Source organism: Nematolebias whitei, chromosome 2, assembly GCF_014905685.2.
Source record: "Nematolebias whitei isolate Nwh7 chromosome 2, NemWhi1, whole genome shotgun sequence".
NCBI classification, from domain to species: domain Eukaryota; kingdom Metazoa; phylum Chordata; class Actinopteri; order Cyprinodontiformes; family Rivulidae; genus Nematolebias; species Nematolebias whitei.
This window is the reverse complement of record NC_056499.1, coordinates 14,243,355-14,265,290: the sequence shown is the minus strand read 5'-3', so window position 1 is coordinate 14,265,290 and position 21,936 is coordinate 14,243,355. Positions and strand designations below refer to the sequence as shown.

The 21,936-nt window shown below is 41.6% G+C and overlaps 2 protein-coding genes across 2 annotated transcripts in view; one reads left to right on the top strand and one right to left on the bottom strand.

Annotated features, from left to right (window-relative positions):
• The first annotated feature begins 5,236 nt into the window (after nucleotides 1-5,236).
• Nucleotides 5,237-16,051, top strand: myef2 (myelin expression factor 2). Its single transcript, XM_037697020.1, has 17 exons — nucleotides 5,237-5,444; nucleotides 7,491-7,690; nucleotides 8,387-8,439; nucleotides 9,218-9,225; nucleotides 9,309-9,402; nucleotides 9,691-9,882; nucleotides 9,962-10,115; nucleotides 11,016-11,065; nucleotides 11,150-11,210; nucleotides 11,585-11,683; nucleotides 12,487-12,535; nucleotides 12,617-12,705; nucleotides 12,783-12,878; nucleotides 13,021-13,080; nucleotides 13,919-14,082; nucleotides 15,497-15,548; nucleotides 15,701-16,051. The coding sequence occupies exons 1-17, from the start codon at nucleotides 5,326-5,328 to the stop codon at nucleotides 15,862-15,864; spliced, it is 1,704 nt and encodes a 567-aa protein (XP_037552948.1). The 5' UTR covers nucleotides 5,237-5,325; the 3' UTR covers nucleotides 15,865-16,051.
• Nucleotides 16,052-17,672: 1,621 nt separating this feature from the next.
• The window catches only part of slc24a5 (solute carrier family 24 member 5), a 9,594-nt gene continuing 5,330 nt past the window's right edge, over nucleotides 17,673-21,936 (bottom strand). The window contains exons 7-9 of the mRNA XM_037693210.1: nucleotides 21,296-21,502; nucleotides 18,164-18,265; nucleotides 17,673-17,995 (exon numbers count right to left, since the gene is read on the bottom strand). Coding sequence (XP_037549138.1) covers nucleotides 17,673-17,995; nucleotides 18,164-18,265; nucleotides 21,296-21,502 — 632 coding nt within the window. The remainder of the gene's footprint in view (nucleotides 17,996-18,163; nucleotides 18,266-21,295; nucleotides 21,503-21,936) is intronic.

The following is a 21,936-nucleotide window of genomic DNA, read 5'->3' as shown; positions in this document are numbered from 1 at the left end:
TCCAGTTGTCTATCAGATAAAAATCAGCAAAGGCCAAAAAGAGCCAACTGTTAAATGGGTACATCGTAACCAGGTTAAACCACACAAGGTGTGCAAAGAAACAAACAAACGGGACAGCGTGACTGAATCTGACAACCAGGGTGAGGTGAAGCAGTGAAACGATGTTTCTAGTTGCTTAGTCACTACTCTTGTCGATGTTGAAACGTTGTTTAATTGGTTTTGGTTGTTTCTGAGGTAAGAATGAATTTTGTGTGTAAGTTTTAGTTGGAGACTGTAAAGGGTTTTAACTATGCCAACATGCAGTTCATTCATTAAATTGCAATCTTCGCGGAGTCAATGTATATTAATGCTACCTTAAGTACCATAATCTACATTGGTCTCACAACGCTTAAGCCGAACCTGCTCGAACAATTCTATTCGGGGGATAGCTAATTCTTTTTGATGAGTCTCGCCATAGACTTCCAAAATCATTTATGGGGAAACCAAAACACCCAATCACAAGTCGTTCGTCTAAAAGACAACAGACAATTGAACCAAGCTATATTTTGCCATGTAAAGCTAGCTTAAACCAAGTTAGAAATGGAAAAATAGTTTGGAACCCTTTTCTATAGGTATAAACCCCTATAGTTACCCTTTTCAGCATGTTCCACCCCTTAACTGGTAGTTGTAGCTGTTCCCAACCATAATAGCTTACACACCAGGTGCATATAGTTTAAGGCCTTATGTAAAATCCCCTTCATAAGCCCACTTTAAACCACATAATTGCATGTCACATTGAACCAGAACGGCACAGACTGGACATCCACCCAGCGACGACCTTCGCTGGAGGAGACCTGCAATCCTGACGTTGGTCTCCAATCTTCATCCAGTGGCCGCATCTTCGGTTCAATCCAAGGGAACTCCTCTGTATGCTGATCAATCAACACTTCCAATCGTTGTGGATTTACCGTTGTGGATTATATGACTTTTTCCAATGGATTACAAACTCTGTTTCCAAGGGGTTAAAGCATTGCTACAATGGAATTACCAACAACATTATGGAATTACAAAAACATTGTGGATTACATCCTTTGACTTTGTTTTCCTTGCTGGATTACTTTTGACTTTTGTTTTCCTTGCTGGATTACTTTTGACTTTTGTTTTCCTTGCTGGATTACATCAAGCTCAAGAACATTCGAAGGCGTAAGTTCATGTTGGAATTCATCCCCATGGACAGGCGATGATTTCCAAAGGGGGGACTGTAGTGAACTAAGCCTAAGGTCAGGATTTGACCTTAAGGACCATATGGGACAGAAACTGTCATTTCATTGATTTGAATCCAGAAATACAGGTTGACCCATCCTGAGACTTTCTTTCTTGAAAATTCAAGTGAAAGAACACTCTCTTTTTTATTATCATTACTATTTTACAAATGTTTGATAATCAAAGTGTTTTAGTTCAAACCATTTTAGATGCTGCAGTGAACTAATCATTTTAATTAACTGTGAAACAGTAATAATGATTTTTAATCCTCATGCAAAGTTAGAATTCATGTTAAGGTCTGTTACAGAGTAATTATGCATTTTCTGATTTTCTGTCTTTAAATGAGCAAGTGTAAGTGGTCCAAGGTTGGAGTCAAACGCAGACCAGTTGTTGGAACGAGCTGTCGTGTTTTTACATCCTCTCAGACGTAAATAGAGAAGCTGGCACCTGTTGGCACCTGTTTTTCCGCCAACTCGTCCAAACATTTCTCTCTCTGTCTCTAAAAACATTTTCAATCTGTCCCATAACATTCTTGCTGTTTTTCTGACTTCTAGTGACCTCTTACGTCACAAAACACACCCCTGTCTGGTCGATATTGACCAATCAGAAACTCCCAAATGAACCGGAAATAGAGCTCTTTAAAGTGTCGAGAGAGTGTCGAGAGTCGTGTGAAGTTTCCAGTGGGGTCGAGAGTCGAGTTTGGAGTCGTTGCAGCTCCCGTGCTGGGAAACAGGAAGATCCTGACATGACCACAGAGCTCTTCCGAGTCTTATGGGATTATACCATCTTCCACCTCTGGGTGGAACTCTGACGGACTCCACTCATGTGAAGTCCACTCGTGAGGTGAACCTGTGTCGGACGGAATACCGTCACTACTTCGGACGATTCACAGCTGTTCCTACGGAGACGCTGATAGGGTGCGTTGAATGGACTTTCGTACCAGTGGAGACATCTCCAGGTAAAAGAGTCGAGTTATACCACCTAAGTGTACTGGGGAAGAAGCTGAGAAAAGCCCGGAGAGTGCCGTCCTGAATGCTGACACAAACAAACCCCCTCACCCATCTTTTTCTCCCTTTAAACTTCATCTTTCCATCTTTAAAATTCTTCTATCAGGTAGAAATCATTCCAGATATTTTAGAAATGTCTGTGTAAAGTTCTCATCCACCGCCGTGTGGTCAATCAAAATTGTACAGCTTGCTAAAATTAGCCATGTTGTTATTTTCCATATTTTGCCAATTAATGTAAATGTGTGATGTGTTAAACTTTGATTCTGTTAATAAATGACCCACTGTCGTTTGGTGAGTCAAAGATAATTAACGTCTCACGTTACATTTCTAAATTCAATGCACATTATATACGGTCCAGAAAAATGAAAGAATCCGTTTAATTTATGAATATATCTCATGCATATGTTCATCTACACTGTGTTATTGCTTCAATCAGAATAATCACGTGTACAATGTTTGATGTTAAACTTTGATTCTGTTAATAAATGACCGCATTCATTTTGATGGGTCAAAGAAAATTAACGTCTCACGTCACTGATCTCTGTCACATATCTGTCAAGTAGCTCGAAAAAGAGAGAACCCGTTTAAATTAAGTATAATATCAGGTACTTTAACTAGTCCAGATATTATAACGTGTAGTGTAGCTCCAAAGCTAAACGAAGCTAACCGACCTATGTCACTACACCCTTACGCACAGCGATTGTTCCAGATTCTCTGGATCTTTTGATGATGTTATGCACGGTTGATGATGATAACTTAAAAGTCTTTGCTATTTTACGCTGGGTAACACCATTCTGGTATTGCTGCACTATCTTTCTGCGCAACAATGGTGGAATTGGTGATCCTCTTACCATCTTGGCTTCTGCGAGACACTGACACTCTGAGAAGCTCTTTTTATACCCAATCATGTTGTCAATTGACCTAATTAGTGTTAATTGGTCTTCCAGCTGTTCGTTATATGCTCAATTTCCTTTTTCCAGCCACTTATTGCTACTTGTCCCAACTTTTTTTGGATTTGTTGACACTGTGAAATTTTGAATCAACATATTTTTCCTTTAAAATGTTACATTTACTCATATTAAACTTTTGATCTGTCATCTATGTTATATTACGAATAAAATATTGACATTTGCCATCTCCACATCATTGCATTCAGATTTTATTCACAATTTGTTTAGTGTCCCAACTTTTTTGGAATCCGGTTTTTAGTATGGGAAACACTGACGTATTTCCGTCATGAAATTAGCATATCATGATATAATTTATTTTCCCGGGCAAGTTTTTTTGACCCGTATTATCATGACCGACATGATGTGGCCCAGCCCTGAGTCATAGAGACCAGGTGACTTCTTCTTTAAATATATCTAGTCCTTTAACATAGTGCCCAGCGTAGTGCAGACAAAAGTGGTAAAGTGGCAGTGTAAACAGTGTAAACAGTGTAAACAGTGAGGAAGTAAAAATAACAAAGTGAACACAATGTACCTACATATTGAAGTGTAAACGAGGAGTGCAGGGTCAGGTGACAGAACCACGGCTCACTCGCTGACGGTGTCTGACTGAGTCCTGCACAGTTTATCACAGACAACATGTCATCCTGCTCCTCAGGCCCTTTGCAGATGCACCACAGTTTGATTTGATTCTTCTGTGTCTGCCAGCCGTGCATGTGCACCGTGCACTGTCCACCTGGAGGATCACCCATGGTTTAAGTGGAGGTTCACTGAGGCGCTGAGAGTGCAAAACCTAAGACAAAACGTGTCAAATTAATATTACAGTAATAAAAAAGATGAAAACAAACGAGCAACAATATTTTACACTAATCACCAGACAACATGTCACAGCACTGTTTAGTGACAGTAAATGTTGTCCAGTGTGGTCAAAGTGAAATACAATAATATAATACAATCAGGATCAGAATAGAATTACAGTTTAACACTAGGCCTGTCACGATAATCTATATATCAATTAATCGCATGATAAATTAAAATGATCGACCTCGTTTTCATTTATTGTTTCTTTGTCTTTCTCTTTCTACTGAAGACACTGGATAATAAAAGGTTCAACTCTGTTGTCCTTCACTGACACCTCCCTTTCTCTTTTATTCTTAAAATCCATTTTAACCGTCCACAATCGCTGTTTTGAATCGTTAAAAGAAGCTAAGCTATAAGCTAAGCTAACAGACCGACCTCTGGGAATAAACCTCCGTCCTGTCGAAGCTCCAAAGTTCACAGTTGAAACTCGTGCCTTTGTGTAAAATGTTATTCTCTGCAAAAAGAAGCTGAGAACTTGTTGACTGATTTTTATTAAAAGCTTTGTGTGAAAAATGCTAAAGAGCTCAAACCACACCGAGCAGCCGCCATTTTGAGAACCGTAGAGAGTCAGCCCTTGTCACGTCAAGAGGCCTCCCTCCCATTTTTCTTAGAGACACGCGGCTCACTCCCTCACTATCCATCCTTCAACATTTTTCAGTCAGGTTATCTGGACAGTTTATTTTTTTGCTGAAACGTTTCACCTTCCATCCAGAAGGCTTCATCAGTCAAGGAAACACACAACAAATCTGATTCTTCCCCCAACAGCTTACTCCAAAGTGGAACAAACCAGTTCTGTTAGTGCTAAGATGGTGTCTTTGGTACGCCCCCTCCTCTTGTGCCAGCCCTCTTCCTCATCGACAGTCATGTCAGAAGAAAGTGAAACGTTTCAGCAGAAAAAAAAAGAAACTGTCCAGATGACCTGACTGAAAATTGTTGCATTGTATACCTGGATTATTGAGCATGGACTTTATCCATCCTTCGGTTCAGACAGTCTTACACTGCTATCCAGTGGTCGAGAAAAGGTAGTACGTGCAAAACAATTGAACCAACATTTCTTCTTAAATTTGACAATAGTTGCTATAATTCTTTTGTCTTGCTGCCCATCTGCCACGCACCTTCCCTCCAGAAGGTGGCGCTGGAGCGCCTCTCAGTTGGAATGTCTGCTGCTGCCCTGATTCTGAAAATCCACAACAGAAGAAGAGCGAATCCCGCACATTCTTACTGCGTAGAAACGTCTTCTGTTCTGACAAAAACGGAATAATCTCAACATGGCGGATGTTACAAATCCTGAAGAAGAGATTAAAGAAGAAGAAGAAGAAGAAATTGAAGCGTCTGTTTTGTCCGAAATTGACGAGACTTCTCAGGAAACACCGAACGGCGTGAAAACGTGAGGCAAATTAATGACCTGCTCAAAGCTAACTAGCTAGCTAAGATGGGATCCTTTTGTTAGTCGAGAAGCTTAAATTTGCTAGAAACACGAACCGATGGTAAATACGCTTCGGATCTTAGGCGTATTGGTTACGACATTATAAAAATGGCCGTTATAAATTTGTAAACGTTACGTTCTTTTCAGCTTTACTAAAATCGTGCACTAAGCGAGCTATGCTATGCTGTTTGCTAACGCTAGCGGCAACCAGTAGATATTTTTAAATTAAAACCTCGTGAAATTAAAAGTAAGCCTTATGTTAATAATGTTATTGAAGTTAGTTTTTTTTTAAAATCGCAGGATCTGAGTCTACGACATCGATACTATCAGCAATATATATATTTTTTTTACGTTTGAACCCAATCAGGGAGAGCCTTTCATTGTGGCTGCAGCTAAAAAACGTGAAGTCAGTCGCCGTTTCACGGTTACCGCCATCTTTGTTTAGCGCCACCTACCGAAAACGGCGCGCAATGGTTTGTGGGATTGTTTAGGGGCAACCCCATGGACTGGTCCTCAAATTTAGAAAGTTGCGCAGCTTAAGGAGTTTTGTTGGTTTTTCCTAATATGAGAAAGGATGTACTGTCAGGAGCTGTTCTGAGCTGTATGTTGGGACAGAAGCCTAACACGACCGGCCTACTTACAATCAGGCCTTTCTAAAAATGCTGTGTATACTAAAAGAGTATACCTATAGTATAATACTAGACCTATACTATAATCATAGTCCTTTTTTTTTCATTCAACCTGTATATACATGTACTGTAATACTAGACCTATACTATAACAGTAGACCTCTGTTCGACTATCATATAAGTTTTCATTATTCCATATTCTCACTTGTTTTTAAATCTGCAATCATTGTTGCACATATACACAGCACAGTGATGTTCACGAGTCACGGCCCATTTTCACACTCGTCCAACACACAAACAGGACTACAATGCTTTGCGTTAAACAAAGTTGGTGGTATCCACGAAGCAGCTCATAGCCTCACAGTGCTACACAATGAACCAGGGTTAATGAGCTAACAGGATTAGAGGTCTCAGTATATGATGAAAGTGTTTTTATTTTCATTGCGCCCTGACCAGTCTGCCTGTGGTTAAAACTGTTCAAGTTGTGTTTATTGGTCATATGCAAGGTAAACGGTACAATGAAATGCATAGGATGAGAAGAACCGATTTGACTCGCTAAAAGATCAAAGAACAAACGAACAAGAAATGCTAAAAGCGTGCAATAAGGGTACAAAACTAAAGTACCAAAAAGTGAAAAAGTAGTTGTAATATTTACAGCATCCTAAAGAGCAGTATTAAACAACAAAATGGTAGAATATAATGGTGCAGCAGGATGAATTTGAATGAATATAGCATATAATTAACATATACTGTGCAGGTTATGTGACATGGAGATTGAATTATGATGGTAAGGTAGATGGATACTGTATCATATATGATCCCAGATACCGCCCAACCAGTGCAGTAGCAATAAATAATGAACATATAACAAGCTAATATTAGTCATATTAGTTGTCACAGATGTGGTTTGGTTCAGTGTCATTGCCAGTTGTTACGTGCTATTTATCGAGAGTTTAGTAATCTGACAGGTTGTGAATAATAACTGTCCTTTAGTCATTTTGTACGTGATGGGAGACTCCTGTATCGTCTGCCTGAGAGTAGTTACAGTGATTGGAGGTTTTTATTTAATGCATTCCGGTGTTTCCCCCACATTTATACAAGGAAGGCGCTCCATCCTATCAACAGAACCGAGCGCCCTGCCTACCAAAATGTCCTTAACCCACTCCCCCACCCGTTGGCACTGACGTAGTGCTAAGCTAGCGGCGCGCAACACAGTACAGGCACGCTAGCCAAAAAGCTACTGATGTAGCGCTCCCCTCCACATCAGCACGAAAATATGAAATGCAGTTACACGTATTTATTCAAATGTTTTTGAATATGCTTACTCTGTGTGTTTTTTGAATACAGTCCTTTGACCAGCGGTTCTTTTCATTTGTAGGGACAACGAGGAGAGTAAGGACACCCAAGAAAAGCACGACTCCAAGGAGAAGTCCTCTGCCGGCAAACGAGCACCCCGCTTCCATCCCTACAAAGATAAATATGGAGAGAAGAAGAGCGGTCACAGGAACCGGGTGTTCATCAGTAATATTCCTTATGACATGAAGTGGCAGGCCATCAAAGATGTAATGCGTGAGAAAGGTAACATCGTCTCATCATGAGGTGATCGTGATGTCTTTTCTTCTGTCCTCTCGTTTGATTAGAAGTTCTCAACCTCTTCATCAAACAGAGCTTCCTGTTTTCACAACTAGTCTTGTTAGTTTTAGATCATTCATGTCCTGGCAGTATGAAGAGCAGATGCTAAGGAAACAACAGTGTATGACTTTAGGTTATTGGTTTTTAAGTCAAATTTCTTTCGGGTGGACACCCATTCAGCTTGGGCTGATACGTATTTGAGAAAAGGAAGAAGTTGTCACTTGTTTTATTGCATTGGCAGCTCCAAACTGTAACCTCCAACTAGTTGTAGAATTTGATTGTTGAATGTCTTTGCTGCTGGGTGCTCATGACTTGAAATGTTTTCCTTTCTTAACGAGGGGGGTCTGAAGAAGCCTTTTGGGCAACAAATCTACTGCCATGAATGGAATCTGTTAACATGTTGCAAGTCTTTTGAATTTCCCAGGTTATATAGCTGTGTTTCTCTCTGGCCTTGGCCTTTGGGTGTCTCAGTCTCTGCCCAGAAGGCTTGGTGTTGTCTGGTGGGATGTTGGTCTGACTGTTGATCATTAATGGGACATCTCCATCTGTAGCGGCGTTGCCAAGGCCAGCGACAACTTGAAGACTTGGTGACTCAAATCCCTTTTGTTCTTTTGGTATTTTTCCTTTGTATGTCTCATGTAGTTGGTGAGGTTACATACGTGGAGCTCTATAAGGATGCAGAAGGAAAGTCAAGGGTAAGTGATGTGGCCGACTTGCTGCACGAGGTTTTAAAAGCCCTCAGCAGGCTCTCATTAAACTTTTAGGCTCAGATCTATTGGCTCTACTGAACTGGAGATCCTGTACGTTGTGTTTACAGATGGATCATTATTGACATTCATTTGAATGGGAGATGTCCTGTTGATTTTTGGAAATGTAGCCTAAAGAACCTCTAAGAGTACTTTTTAAATTTTTTGCTTTTGTTGTTGTTATTTCAATTGGTCTAAATGTTTGTTAGTTTGTTTGTTTGGACATTTTCCAAATGGAAATGTGGGTTGTGTGATTTATCTGATTGATTGACCCTCATGTCTCAAAATAAACACCTCCAATTATTTTTCTCTTCAGTGGAGCAAAACAGTTTTTATTAATGTTTTAGATTCAATTTCACAAATGCCTTTAATAAATTTAGATCTCGATGAACTTATTGTTTTACCACTCCTTGTGGTCTAGTTCAACATCATCTTAAACTGTTGAATGATCTGAAAATAATGTTTTAATGTGTTTAATATTACAAGCTAAATCTCATTGTATCTTAGCTCATCATACTGCAAATAATTAATAATTTCACAGTTAATACGTTTTTATCTTGTTTAATAAATACCAATTTAACCTCATGGCTCAGGCCAGTGGTTGTAGTATGACTAAGTTATACTTTTTATATGTCTTAAAATATGATTTTTACAGTTTTGTCTTGATATTAAATGTATTTTGTTTACGGTTTGTTATCGCCTGGATTCGCCTGATGTCCCCTGTCAGGGTTGTGGGTAAGAAACTACCTTTTCTCTGAAGTAAACCTTTTTTATTCTTGTTTTTCTGGATAAATGTGGTGATGACTCTTGTTCTTCAGTGTGGTGGAGTTTAAAGATGAGGAGTTTGTGAAGAAGGCCGTGTCGACCATGAATAAACATGACCTGAATGGAAGACCCCTCAACATCAAGGAGGTGTGAATTAAAATCTGTTTAAAGCTGTTTCAGTGTTTGAAATGCATTTTATCTCATAGCACCGAGTTTATCACTTGTTTCTCAGGTATTAATTTATTTTTACGTTTCCACATAAAAAGCATTACAAGGTCATGATAAATTAAATACATTTACAGACACTTTAATGTCTGAAATGGCTTAAAAATCATGGATGGAGGAATTGTTGGATTGAGTTTTTTGCTCTAAAATTGTGAGAACTTTGTTTTTTGTGAACAATCTTTGGTGATTTCAGTGTTTTTGCAATTTCAGGACCCTGATGGTGAACATGCCAGGCGTGCGCTGCAGCGCATGGGAGGAAGCCAGCAGGGGGGTCGGGTGCAGGACATGGGCCCCAGTGGGATGAACGTCCCCCACTCCATTGCCAACAACCCCAACATACCACCAGATGTCATCCATGCCCTGCAGGCTGGGCGGCTGGGCACCACGGTGTTCGTGGCTAATGTGAGAACAGGCGTTCATCAGAGGTTTGGTCCAGTTAATAACGTTTAATGTTTATTAAAAATGTTGTTTTGTTCTGCAGCTGGACTTCAGGGTGGGCTGGAAGAAGTTGAAGGAGGTGTTTGGCATGGCAGGTTTGGTGAAACGAGCAGACGTTAAGGAGGATAAAGACGGAAAGAGTCGCGGGATGGGAACTGTGACGTTTGAACAGCCGCTGGAGGCAGTTCAGGCCATCTGTATCCTTTAAAAGTTCAATATGGAAGCTAAACCATTAACAAGCAGTGTTTCCTGTAAAATAAGTGCACCTGAAGAAGCTGAAACTTACTTAAAACAATCAGACAAAAGCTAAAATGAGCCAAACTTCAGCTATATGTAGCAACACTAAATTCTGCTAAACTACTGGTAGTTGAAATCTAAAATAAGCAAAGCTAAAATAAAAAAGGTATCCCAGCAGCGCTAGGGTGTGAGCTTAAAGCTAAAACATGCTGAAGTTCTCTAAAAGCTCAATATTTTTGAGGGATCTGACGCTCTATGCATTTCTAAGACAAAGAATAAAGTTAAATAATTCATAAAGTATAAAAGTTACAAGTAACAGTCCGAGCTGTGATCATCTGAATGTGATAAGCTGAAGTGACCACATTTCCTTAAATAAATTCTTAAAATTGAATAGTTTTCATTTGATACTATTTCTATCTTAACATGTTATTCTCAACCTGCCATTGTGTATCTATTCCTCCTTCCTGTTCCTCTCAAACTCCGCTGGTCGAAGCAGATGGTCACTTGTCCTGAGTCTGGTTCTGCTAAAGGTTTCTTCCTCATGAGGGAGTTTTTCCTTTCCACTGTCGCCTTCATGCTTGCTCAAGATGAGAGTTCTGCGTTGGAGATAAATTCAAAGCAGTCTGCTCCTCAGATAAATACTGTTAACTTGTGATATTTTTATATGAATATTTCTGTTCAGTGCCCCGAGATGACTTCTGTTGTGACTCGATGTTATATAAAAAAACTGAATTGAATGTTTTATACCCGATTGGCTGAAATGGCTTAACGTAAGTTGCTCTAGTCCAAAAACAAACAGAAGAATGTGTCGGCATTAAAACGATGATTTCATGTGAATTTCTCCTCAACTCGTGACCCAGCCATGTTCAATGGACAGATGCTCTTTGAGCGGCAGATGCACGTGAAAATTGTGCGTAATGTTTATTATTTAAGTTGTTTTGAGATTAGACGTGTTGATTTTTGATGAACAAACCAAAACACTTGTTGTTTGCAGGATGAAAAGTCTCTTCCTCCTGAGGATTTCCGTCAAGTAGAAAAGTCCTCTCCGTTACCTCGTGAGTGATGTTTCAACTTATTCCTTGCAGAAATCACGAGCTGACACCCTGACATCACAGCCTTCAGCTTCTTTAACGCAAATAAAAACTTGATATTTAGGGTGGAAGATTTGATTCTAAGACTGTGATTGGATAAATGAAACGATTATCGGTGCATCTTGAGTAGTTTAAACTTGTTTTACAGAACAAACATTGAAGTTCGGTTAATAAAACACATTTTTATCTATAATGCAGAATATTCAGTTAATTTTCTGTGTAGTTTCTTTTTACTGTAGCTTAAATGGCACGTGGTTGGGAGTTCTGTGTCTGACTGACAGAATCTTTCTGTTTGCAGTTTGATGGTGAATATTTAACGTTTTTCTCCCGTCCTGCAGGTGGTCTGGGCGGAATCGGCATGGGGTTGGGACCGGGAGGCCAGCCCATAAATGCTAATCGTCTCAGTGGGGGAGGAATGGGCTCCATGGGACCTGGAGGTCAGTCACGTTAGCGTTTTATTTTAAACAGACAAATAAGTAAAAACAGTCCTCTTCGAGCCGGTGCGTTCCATTTGTATTGGGAAGTAAACTTGAGTTATGAGTTCGAAAAACAAAATCTGGACGCCATAAATCCAAATTTCAGCTCCGATAGTCGGAGAATCCTGACTAAATCCAACATGGCTGCTTCAAGCATGGAAAGTTGTGACAGCTGCAGTGACAAACTTTATTTATTGTTTTATCTGTTTGGATCTCTGTAATCCCGCCCCTCACACAGCACTTCCTAATCCTCTCAGGAAAATGTTTGATCCACAGAACGTGGAGAAATCTTTACTCGGCCTTTCTTTAATTAAAAGGTAATGGTCGTTAGCTTGTTCACTGAGAGCAGCTGTTAAAAAGCCTGACTGGTTTTTTCACTCGCAGCTGGAACACGGTTTATTCTGACACCGTTTCCTGATCCGAGTTCTGTCTGCTGAGGTTCACGGAGCGCAGCAGCTGTTTGTCTGCAGGTTGTTAATGAAACTCCTTGTTGAAAAGTCACAAAGTCACATTAAGACTTATCAGAAAAAAGCTAAATCCACCAAAAAAATTGGCTCTTTTTGAACCTTGATGTGTCCTAAATTTAAAAATCTGAGCGCTAAACTTGTCCCCGGCTGCATGTTTGCTTACCTACAGAAACAGCCAAAATATTTGTCTACCTACCAAAACAGCTTGAGTGTTTGTCCCTGTGAAGCAGCATATTCAACAGTTAGGTGATCCTGTTAGTAAAACATCAGGTGTGACGTCACTTCCTTTTCCTGTAGGTATGGACTCCTCCAGTTATGGTGGGATGAACAGACTTGGAGGAGGTACGTGTTCTGTGTCTTTTTTTTCTCGTTAAATACTTAATCAAACGGTAACGATCAAGCTCGGCCTGTTTTTCCCAGGAATGAGTAGTGGAGGGGGTTTCGGGGGAATGGACAGTATGAGCAGCATGGGGGGGTTCGGAGGCAGAGACTTGGCTTCGGTTAGCAGAATGGGAGGTGAGTGTCTTTACGCGGGTCACTTCAAGGCTGTGATGGAGCTTCAGTTGAAAGTTATTTTGCTCTGTTATGTTCAGACATGTATCGATCCGGAATGGGGGGGATGGATCGAGACTTTAGCCATGGTGACATGTCAATGAACCGAGGATTTGGGGACTCGTTTGGAGGAATGGGTAGGTGATTCTTTGACCTCAGAATATCCAGTTTTCTGTTCAATTCACACACACACACACACACACGAGTTTGATGGAGACTGTGTGTTTTTGTTTAAACTGCCTGTGAAACGGTCATATTTCTTTCCAATCTGTCCTTCAGGTGGTGGTTTTGGAGGAGGGATGGGCAGTGGTGGCATGGGACCCATGGGCTCCGGTTTAGGTACAGGAACACCTACAGATGGTCTGAATGTTTTTTTTAATCACTGCTTTTTGTTAATCAATCAGGTAAAACGTTTAAACACTAACAGTTGTTTAGAATGTGACCGTCTATAAAAACAACCATAGTGGGGGAGTGGTGGCGCAGAGGTTAGAGAGGTGGGCTTGTGATCCGAAGATCGCCGGTTCACGCCCCGGCCCCGACAACATCAAAATTGTGGGTGGGGTAGGTGAAACACCCACACTTGCCCCCACCCTCATTCGCCCCACCCTGGGCCCATGAGCAAGGCCCTTAACCCCCACCATGTGCTCCCTAAACAGGTCTCTCTTGAAAATGAGTTCTCGTGGCTCAATGAGACTAACCTGTATAAATAAAGGCTAAATGAAAAAAAAAAAAATCAGCTTTACACACAGTTTCTGTGATCAAAAATATGTTTTTATTTTGATCACACTAGATATTCTCTTTAATATACAGTAATCCTGAAACATCAACATGTCCTTAAGGAAAAAACATGTCTTCTGCAGTAGTTTCTCCTCTCAAAACGCAAAATAACTAAATTATTTCCACATTTAATGTTTTCCATCTAATGTAACGGCATCAAGATGCAGAACGACTGCAATATTTTATTTTAACATGTTTTTTACTGGGAGACAGTCTTCTACTCAGTCGTTGATTCTAATATCAGGGAAGCGCTGCAGGAACCTTGAGGCTACTGAGTGATTTGAGCCGATCAGAAGCTTTCTGTGATTTATTAAGATGTGTCATCCTAAAGTCCCAGTTTGAGTCTCCTTCAGTGCTGAAGCCTTCATGTGGTTCTGTTGCTGGTTCTTCACTCCTGCAGGTGGTGGAATGGGCAACATGTCCATGGACAGGATGGGCTCCGGCTTCGACCGTTTAGGCATGTCAGGAATGGACATGAACCGTGGGTTTGGTGGCTATGGCGGTGGAGGCCACTTGGGTGGAGGCTCCGGGTCCAAAGGAGGCTGTCAGATATTTGTGAGAAATGTAAGTTTGGGTCAAATTATTACAGCTGCTGAAATGTTGGGTTATCGGTCCATGACATGATAAAGCTCCCGACAAGACTCCTGATAACTCATTTATTTATTTTTCTTTGTGACAAATATTTAACTTTTTTGATTACCGGTATATTTGTGTACTTTATTTTATAAAGGTTTAGAAATGCTGAAACCAGAATCTCACTTGATGACAGACAATTTAATCATACAATTTCAGTCTGACTGAATTGTATGCATGACTTTTATCACCATGTCCTGCTCAAAGGTGCACCCAAACTCTGGGTGATGTTTGGGTAAGAATTTGTCAAAAAGTCTCCCATAATGTTGCCCAAATGTCTCAGGAATGTCCTGCAACATTTCCAAGAGCATCACACGACAACCTTGAGAATAGTCTGAAAAACATCTGGCAAAGGGCGTCCAGGACGTCCCGCAACAGACGAGCAATAAAATGGTTTAAAAAGGCAACCGTGGTCCACAAGAGGACGGGACTGTTTAGAAGTTTGGACCAGTCCAACCCGTTTGTCTCATGTAGGATCTTCAACCAATCAGAGAGTCTAGCCTCCAACCACTGTGACGGTTTTCCTGCATGGCTCATGTTTAACTGCAGAAAAGGATTTTAATGGGATGCTGGCTGACAGCAGAGTGAGACGTTGGCTGAAGCAGAGTGAGACATTGACTGAAGCAGAGTGAGAAGCTATCCTGAAGTAGAGTGAGACGTTGACTGAAGCAGAATAAGATGTTGGCCGAAGCAGAGTGACACATTGGCCGAAGCAGAGTGAGACGTTGACTGGAGCTGAATGAGAAGTTTGCCGAAGCAGAGTGAGAGGGTGGCCTGAAACAAAGTGAGACATTGGCCGAAGCAGAGTGAGATGTTGGCTGAAGTAGAGTGAGACGTTGACTGAAGCAGAATGAGAAGTTTGCCGAAGCAGAGTGAGAGGGTGGCCTGAAACAAAGTGAGACATTGGCCGAAGCAGAGTGAGATGTTGGCTGAAGTAAAGTGAGACGTTGACTGAAGCAGAATAAGATGTTGGCCGAAGCAGAGAGAGATCTTGGCCGAAGCAGAATGAAAAGTTGACTGAAGCCGAGTGAGACGTTGGCCGAAGCAAAGTGAGACGCTGGCCGAAGCAGAGTGAAACGCTGGCCGAAGCAGAGTGAGACGCTGGCCGAGGCAGAGTGAGACGTTGACTGAGGCAGAATAAGATGTTGGCCGAAGCAGAGAGAGACCTTGGCTGAAGCAGAGTGAAAAGTTGACCGAAGCAGAGTGAGAGATGTTGGCCGAAGCAGAGTGTGACATTAGCTGAAGCAGAGTGAGAGGTTAGCTAAAGTAGAGTGAAATGTTGGCTAACAGCAGAGTGAGACCTTAGCTGGTCTTTCAGAAACGCTGACTGGTGTTTGTGTTGCAGCTGTCCTACGACCTGACATGGCAGAAGCTCAAGGAGAAGTTCAGCCACTGTGGTAAGAGCTTCATTACGTTGAGATGTTTTGATTAAAATCTGCTCAGACTCAGCATTTCACCGTGAACTAACGGGTCACAACTGCTGGCTTTATTTAATCAGCACTTTGAAGAGTCCGGGGTTTAGTCGATGCTCTTTTGTCATTTCCTGCAGGCCAGGTAATGTTTGCTGAAATCAAAATGGAGAACGGCAAGTCGAAGGGATGTGGAACGGTGCGGTTCGATTGTGCTGAGAGCGCCGAGAAGGCCTGCAGGATGATGAACGGAACCAAGATCAATGGACGAGAGGTGGATGTCCGCATCGATCGCAACGCCTAAAGATAGTTGTCACAGAAAAAAACACTCACACATTCTGCCCTGTTTAGTGATCTTTGTTTTGTTTTAAAAACACAATAATTCATATCCTTAAATGTCCACGGTCTCTTCTGTTGTTGTTTTTATGTTCTACTTTACTATTTTATCTTTAATTTGTTAACCCCTTTATAATTTGCTGGGCTGTGTATTTGAACAATAAACTTTTTAATTTTTAACCCGGACTTGTTAACCTTTCTAAGAACTGAACGTAAAGTGTTTTATTTTTCAACCTGTAACCACGCAGGAGGCCTGAGTGACGCTGTGGTGGGTTTGTGTTTGTGAGGTTGCACCTTTTTTAACTTTTAATTTTTTAATTCTTATTAGCAAAGGAATGAAAAAACCTTTACAGTCGACTAGAACGAGTCCCGGACCTGAAAGATCTGCACACCAAACCACTCCTATTGCACAGCTTTATGTTCCTCCTGACCAACACATACCGTTAAATGCATTCACCATCTTTAAATTCCCACAGACATCTGTTATAAATACAGGGATAATAGTTGAAACATCTTAACAGTACACCAAAACCAACAAATAATTATCAAAGGATGAGGTTAATAATCAGAAATACAAATTTATAGACTTCATCTGTAAGTTAATGTGTAACATGACCTCTGCTTCCATGTCCTCAAATAAGTCACAAACACCAAAATGTTAAAAGCTTTTGAACAAAGTGAAGATTTCCATCTACATCAGGCTTTTGTTTAGTAGAACTGGATTAAAGCTGCTTCATCCAGAAACAACAAGCTGCGTGTGTCACATCTTTAACTTCAGTAAATGTTAAGACGATGTGAACATTGTCCTCAAGATGTTTTCTGATCAAACGTTACAACCAAGCTGCAGAATAAAGTCCTGAAAGTGTCCAACAATAACTCCACTCGTGCCTTTCATTGCTGTAGTAAACATGCAAGAACCTGATGAAAGGCTCTTCATCCATGTGTCTATTAAAGCAAGTGTCTCAAGGCTGAAGGGTTGTCTCTTGGACTGGAGACGTGTCCAGATGTCCCCCCCCCCCCCTCACAGTGACAACTGGATACGGATGGGTTTATAGTCCACATGTCCTGTTCTGTAGATCACCGTATCTTTATTTTACACTCACCACTTTATTACGTTGAGGTCAGAGGTCAAACTGGTCGATCCAGGAACCACTGGTTCCACCCGAGGTCTGCAGAATACCACCCCTGAACCTCCAGCAACAGAAGAGCACACCTGGTACCACTTCCTGTCTCTACGAACAGGAGACATGACCCTCACCAATCCTGATGAGAAGGAATACCACCTGGTCTGAGTTTGGATCCACTGGACTCCTCAGTCCAATCAGAACTTTTCAGATTTGGAACAGGGTTGTCATCATGGACTTGCAGCTGATGTCCTGTCAGGATGGACTCGAATCTTGTTGGACCTGGGAAACAGAGTTATGTGTCTAGACTGAAGGCAAAGGGTCCAACCTGGTATGAGGAGGGTGGATCTGATGATTTATGAACATGTTATATTAGTGTAATAATTATATATTTTTTATGTTTAGGATTTGAAATAGTCACCTGTGAGAATTGTGGGTATTTAAAGATGGCAGCTGTATTTCGAGTGTGGCCCCAAAGGTCCTGCCCTTGGATCAAAATAACCCACGAGGCCTAGCGACAGCCGACAGCAGCCTTTTGGTTCTTTTTGAGCCAAGGGCAGCAGGAGGGTTTGGATTGATTCATTAGTTCTTTCAAGTTTCACTAGTGCGTTGGTTTTTAAAGACTCTTGCACCAGTCCTTTTCGATCAGACTTTAGTTGCCACACAGTCTTATGGGATTATTTCCAATGATCCCCAACTCATAGAGGATGGACAGAGTGGCAAACAGAATGTAACAAACTAAACAAACGAGTCCCAGCTTCCAGTCCAGCCTCCATCTGTTGACGTGCACGGCTCCAAACAGGAAGACGATGGAGACGAGGAGAATGGCAGAAATGAAGACCAGTCCGGTGCTGTTGACCTCCACAGGGTTGTTGGTGTCCACAAAGACAGTCCTGATGAACCAGGGCAGACCCAGGCACAGCATGTCGAACACATTCGAGCCCACGATGTTGGACATGGCCATGTCAGCTTTCCCTGACAAACACATCAGACATCTGTTCACCTTCGTTCTTCACCAATTCTAAAAGAAACATTTGCTCATAAACCTGCCCGCGGTGAGTTTTAGGCCTGTGCACCAATAGTCTGGTATTCTGAAGCGCTATGTCTTTAGTGTTTCTGTCAGGTGAGCTGCGACAGTGATACCTTCTCTGGCAACCATCACACTGGCCACGGTGTCGGGTATACTGGTTCCAGCAGCAAGCAGGGTGAGTCCCATAACAGTGTCGGGGATACCGAGCGTCTCACCTGAGCAAACAAAATGACAACAAAATCAGATTTCACACATGACAAAGTCTGAGAGAAAACAGCAGCGTTGAGCTTGACCTGCTGAACAGGAAGAGACAACTGGACTTCATAAAAGTCTCTACAAAAACTGTTGGACAGCTCAGGAAGATGTCAGTCATGAGCTTGGAGTAGTACTTTGCTACAGCTAGGTTTTTAATCTCTGCTAAAGTTAAGGTTCTTTTCATGCACTGACGTACAACATTTATAAATGTGTTTTTTTCTTCACTAGCTCTCTAACGAGGCGTTCCTTCCCGCTTCCTGTTTTCCTCCTGCTGCTTTGCTCTCTGTCTTTGTATCGGAGCAGCTCCTATTTTTTACTCATCTCCCGAAATGGAAACTGCTCCTGGGAAATGTGTAAACCATACGTGTCAAACTCAAGGCCCAGGGGCCAAATGTGGCCCTCGTTGACATCTTATCTGGCCCCCAAGATGATATGTGAAACGTACAATACTTCTATCTCTTGAATTTTTTCAGTAATCTTTAATTAGGATGTAGAAAGCACAACAGAGAACATCAAATGAGACCAATCAAACTGTTGTTGAGGAACCTGTGACCAAGAAAAGATGCTGGGTATCTGATTTGAGTTAATGTAGTTTCTGAAATTGGCCCTTAGTTTGAAAAAGGTTTTAATTTTGGCCCCGTTTTGTAAGTGGGTTTGACACCCCTGGTGTAATGTAAGGAAAAGCTTCGCCTATCGCAGTTTTCAGTTTTCATCCTTGTGTCCCCTTTTATCCCCCTTGTTTCAGTCTTCATTCTTGTGTACTCCTTATTTCAGTTTTCATCCTTGTGTCCTCCTTGTGTCCTCCTTATTTCAGTTTTAATATTTGTGTCCTTCTTGTGTCATCCTTGTTTCAGTCTTCCTCCTTGAGTCCAACCACCTCCATTCACAATAAACATTTTTTTATTTTTATTTTACAATTTCAAGGTCAAGGTTTTCTTTATTGTCATTCACATCTCATGTGGTACATGTGATGGAACAAAATTGTGTACACAGGGTTCCAGTTACAGCCAACAAAGTATAAATTGTAAAAGAAAACCGTAATAACATCAGTAGTAACTACCGGTAGTTATGTTGTGATTTGTCTTAGTTTAGAGTCAATCAAAATGTCTCCTCATGGTTTATTCCTTCATTTAAACCACCAGTTCCTAAAAGACCTCCTTGTGTCCCTGCTGGCTCTTTCATAGTATTCCTGTCTTCTTTGTCTGAGGGTGTGATAATCATCTCGTTGTGCTTCAGAGGACCTTCACATGAGAACTTTGTCCTCTCAGCATCGCCCCCAGCTCAGAACTACAGTTTACGTCTCTATTGTGGACAGAGGTGGAATTTGTTCTTAGACCCATGCCGGGTCATGCATGTGCAGCCGGTCCTCACATGACTGGACTTCCTCAGGGGCCGGGCCGCTGTAATCCTGTGGAGGATGACTGGCCACAAGGACTTCTGGAGTTACAGCGTAATGCCCCCTCCCTCATCTGAACAATGGTATCTCAGGAATTAGCCAGCCGACCAACATGTGACTCTGATCTGAAACTATTTTCCCACAAGTTTCAAATACTTGTGATCCTCAAAGCGGACGCTTTGCAGAGTTCGACTGATTTATTCCTGCACCTGGACCGGGAAGACCAGGAAATGTACAGAATGTACCCAGATCTCACAAAGAGACTTAAAGAAAACGTTTGACTTTTAGAACCAGATTCTTGGTTTTCAGGAGGAACAAACAGGGTTTAAATCTTTAACATCATGTTGACTTGTGCCAGTCAGCAGACACCTTACTGGGCCAAAGGAGGACATAGAAACCACTGATGGGACACTCACTGATGGGTTTCAGTCCAAGTCCAGCACCCTGAGACTGAACACTCAGAGAAAGTAGGGAGCCAGAGGACCAGTGAGCATCTGAGCCATTCTACTGGATGAAACAACAAAGATCCTGGAGTACATCAGGAGGAAACCCCGAGATGAACTGATGAGTAATATACAGGAACATCTGTGCTGTGTATGAACTGGAGGTTCCACAAAGTGTGGGATGCCACCAAGGGTGGTGGAAAATGATAAGGCTAAGATACTGTGGGACCTTCAGATCCAGACCAACAAACAGACCTAACCAACCAGATCTTAAGGAGGTTGACAACTAGAGAATGAAGTGGGGATAGATGGAGCAATCCCAAGTGACTGTAACATCAAGAAGAAGGAGCAGCTGAAGAAATACCGAGGGCTGAAAGAGGACATACAGAAGGAAAGTCAAAGCATCAGTAGTCCCAGTGGCCATTGGAGCACTTGGTGCTGTGATCCCAAAGCTGGATGAGTGGCTCCAACAGATCCCAGGAACAACCTCAGAGATCTCTGTCCAGAAGAGTGCAGTCCTAGGAACAGCTGAGATACTGAACAGAACCCAGGCCTCTGGTAGAAGAGCTGAGAATTGAAGTGGAACCAACTGGAGGAAGTTCGAGCTACAAGGTTTTTTTAGAGCCGCCTTTCAAAAGCCCCCAACTAACTGTTATGCAGAATCTGGAGTTCAGTTTTAGTTTTTCAGAACCTCTGGAGGGGCAGACTAAAATTAAAATAAACAAAGTTCATGCTCAATAATCCAGGTAAAAATCCAACATTGTTCAGTCAGGTCATCTGGACGGCTTCTTCTTTTTTTTTTTTTTTGCTGAGACATTTCGTCCTTCATCCTTAGCACCAGCAAACTGTTTTTCCCCCCCACTATGGAGTATGGTGTTTGTGCCAGTCAGTTTGTTTGGTGTCTGCTCAGATTGAAGAAGTCCTTTGGATGAAGGACGAAACATCAAAGCAAAAAAAAAAAAAAGGAACCATCGAGATAACCTGACTGAACATTGTTGAAAATGCAAACACAAACTTTTAAAGAGAAGAACACGTGCATCCAAAATCTAAACCTGAACGTTTTTCAATTAAAATAATAAAAAGACGAAAGATGTCAGAACTTAAAGTTCATCTTCTGTCACCAAAAACAAAGTTCTGACTGAGCTCCTCACCAACAACAGTGACCATCCAGACCAGCACGTACGTGAAGGCTGAGATCCAGATGGCCGACATGAAGAACGTCACCATGAACCAGCTCCTCCAGAACCGTCTCCTGCAGTCCGGGATGGTCAGGAAGAGCAGAGCAATGATGGGCAGAGACAGAACCCAGAAGATCCTTTTCAGGTCGCTCTCTGGCACAGAAAACACACTTTTCTGTTCTGCAGGGAGACAAACGGAGACAACAGGAAACAACATTTAACAGCAGAAATACAGCTGAACGTCTGCTGAAATGTGCTGAAGAAGCTAAAAATAAACTGTTAAGTTAAAACAAGCATAAAACAAGCAGAACAGAACTGTGATGAGCAGAGATGATTTTCCTACAATATAACTGTAACTTGAACACATCCTGGTGACCGATAATGTGTTTTTCCTACAATATAAATGTAACTTGAACACATCCTGGTGATATGTGATGCATTTTCCTATAATATAAATGGAACTTGAATGCATCCTGGTGACCAGTGATGCTTTTTATATTCCAGTAACTTGAACACATCCTGGTGACCGATTATGTTTTTTTCCTACAATATAAATGTAACTTGAACACATCTTGGTGATCCGTGATGTTGGTGACAGGTGATGCATTTTCCTA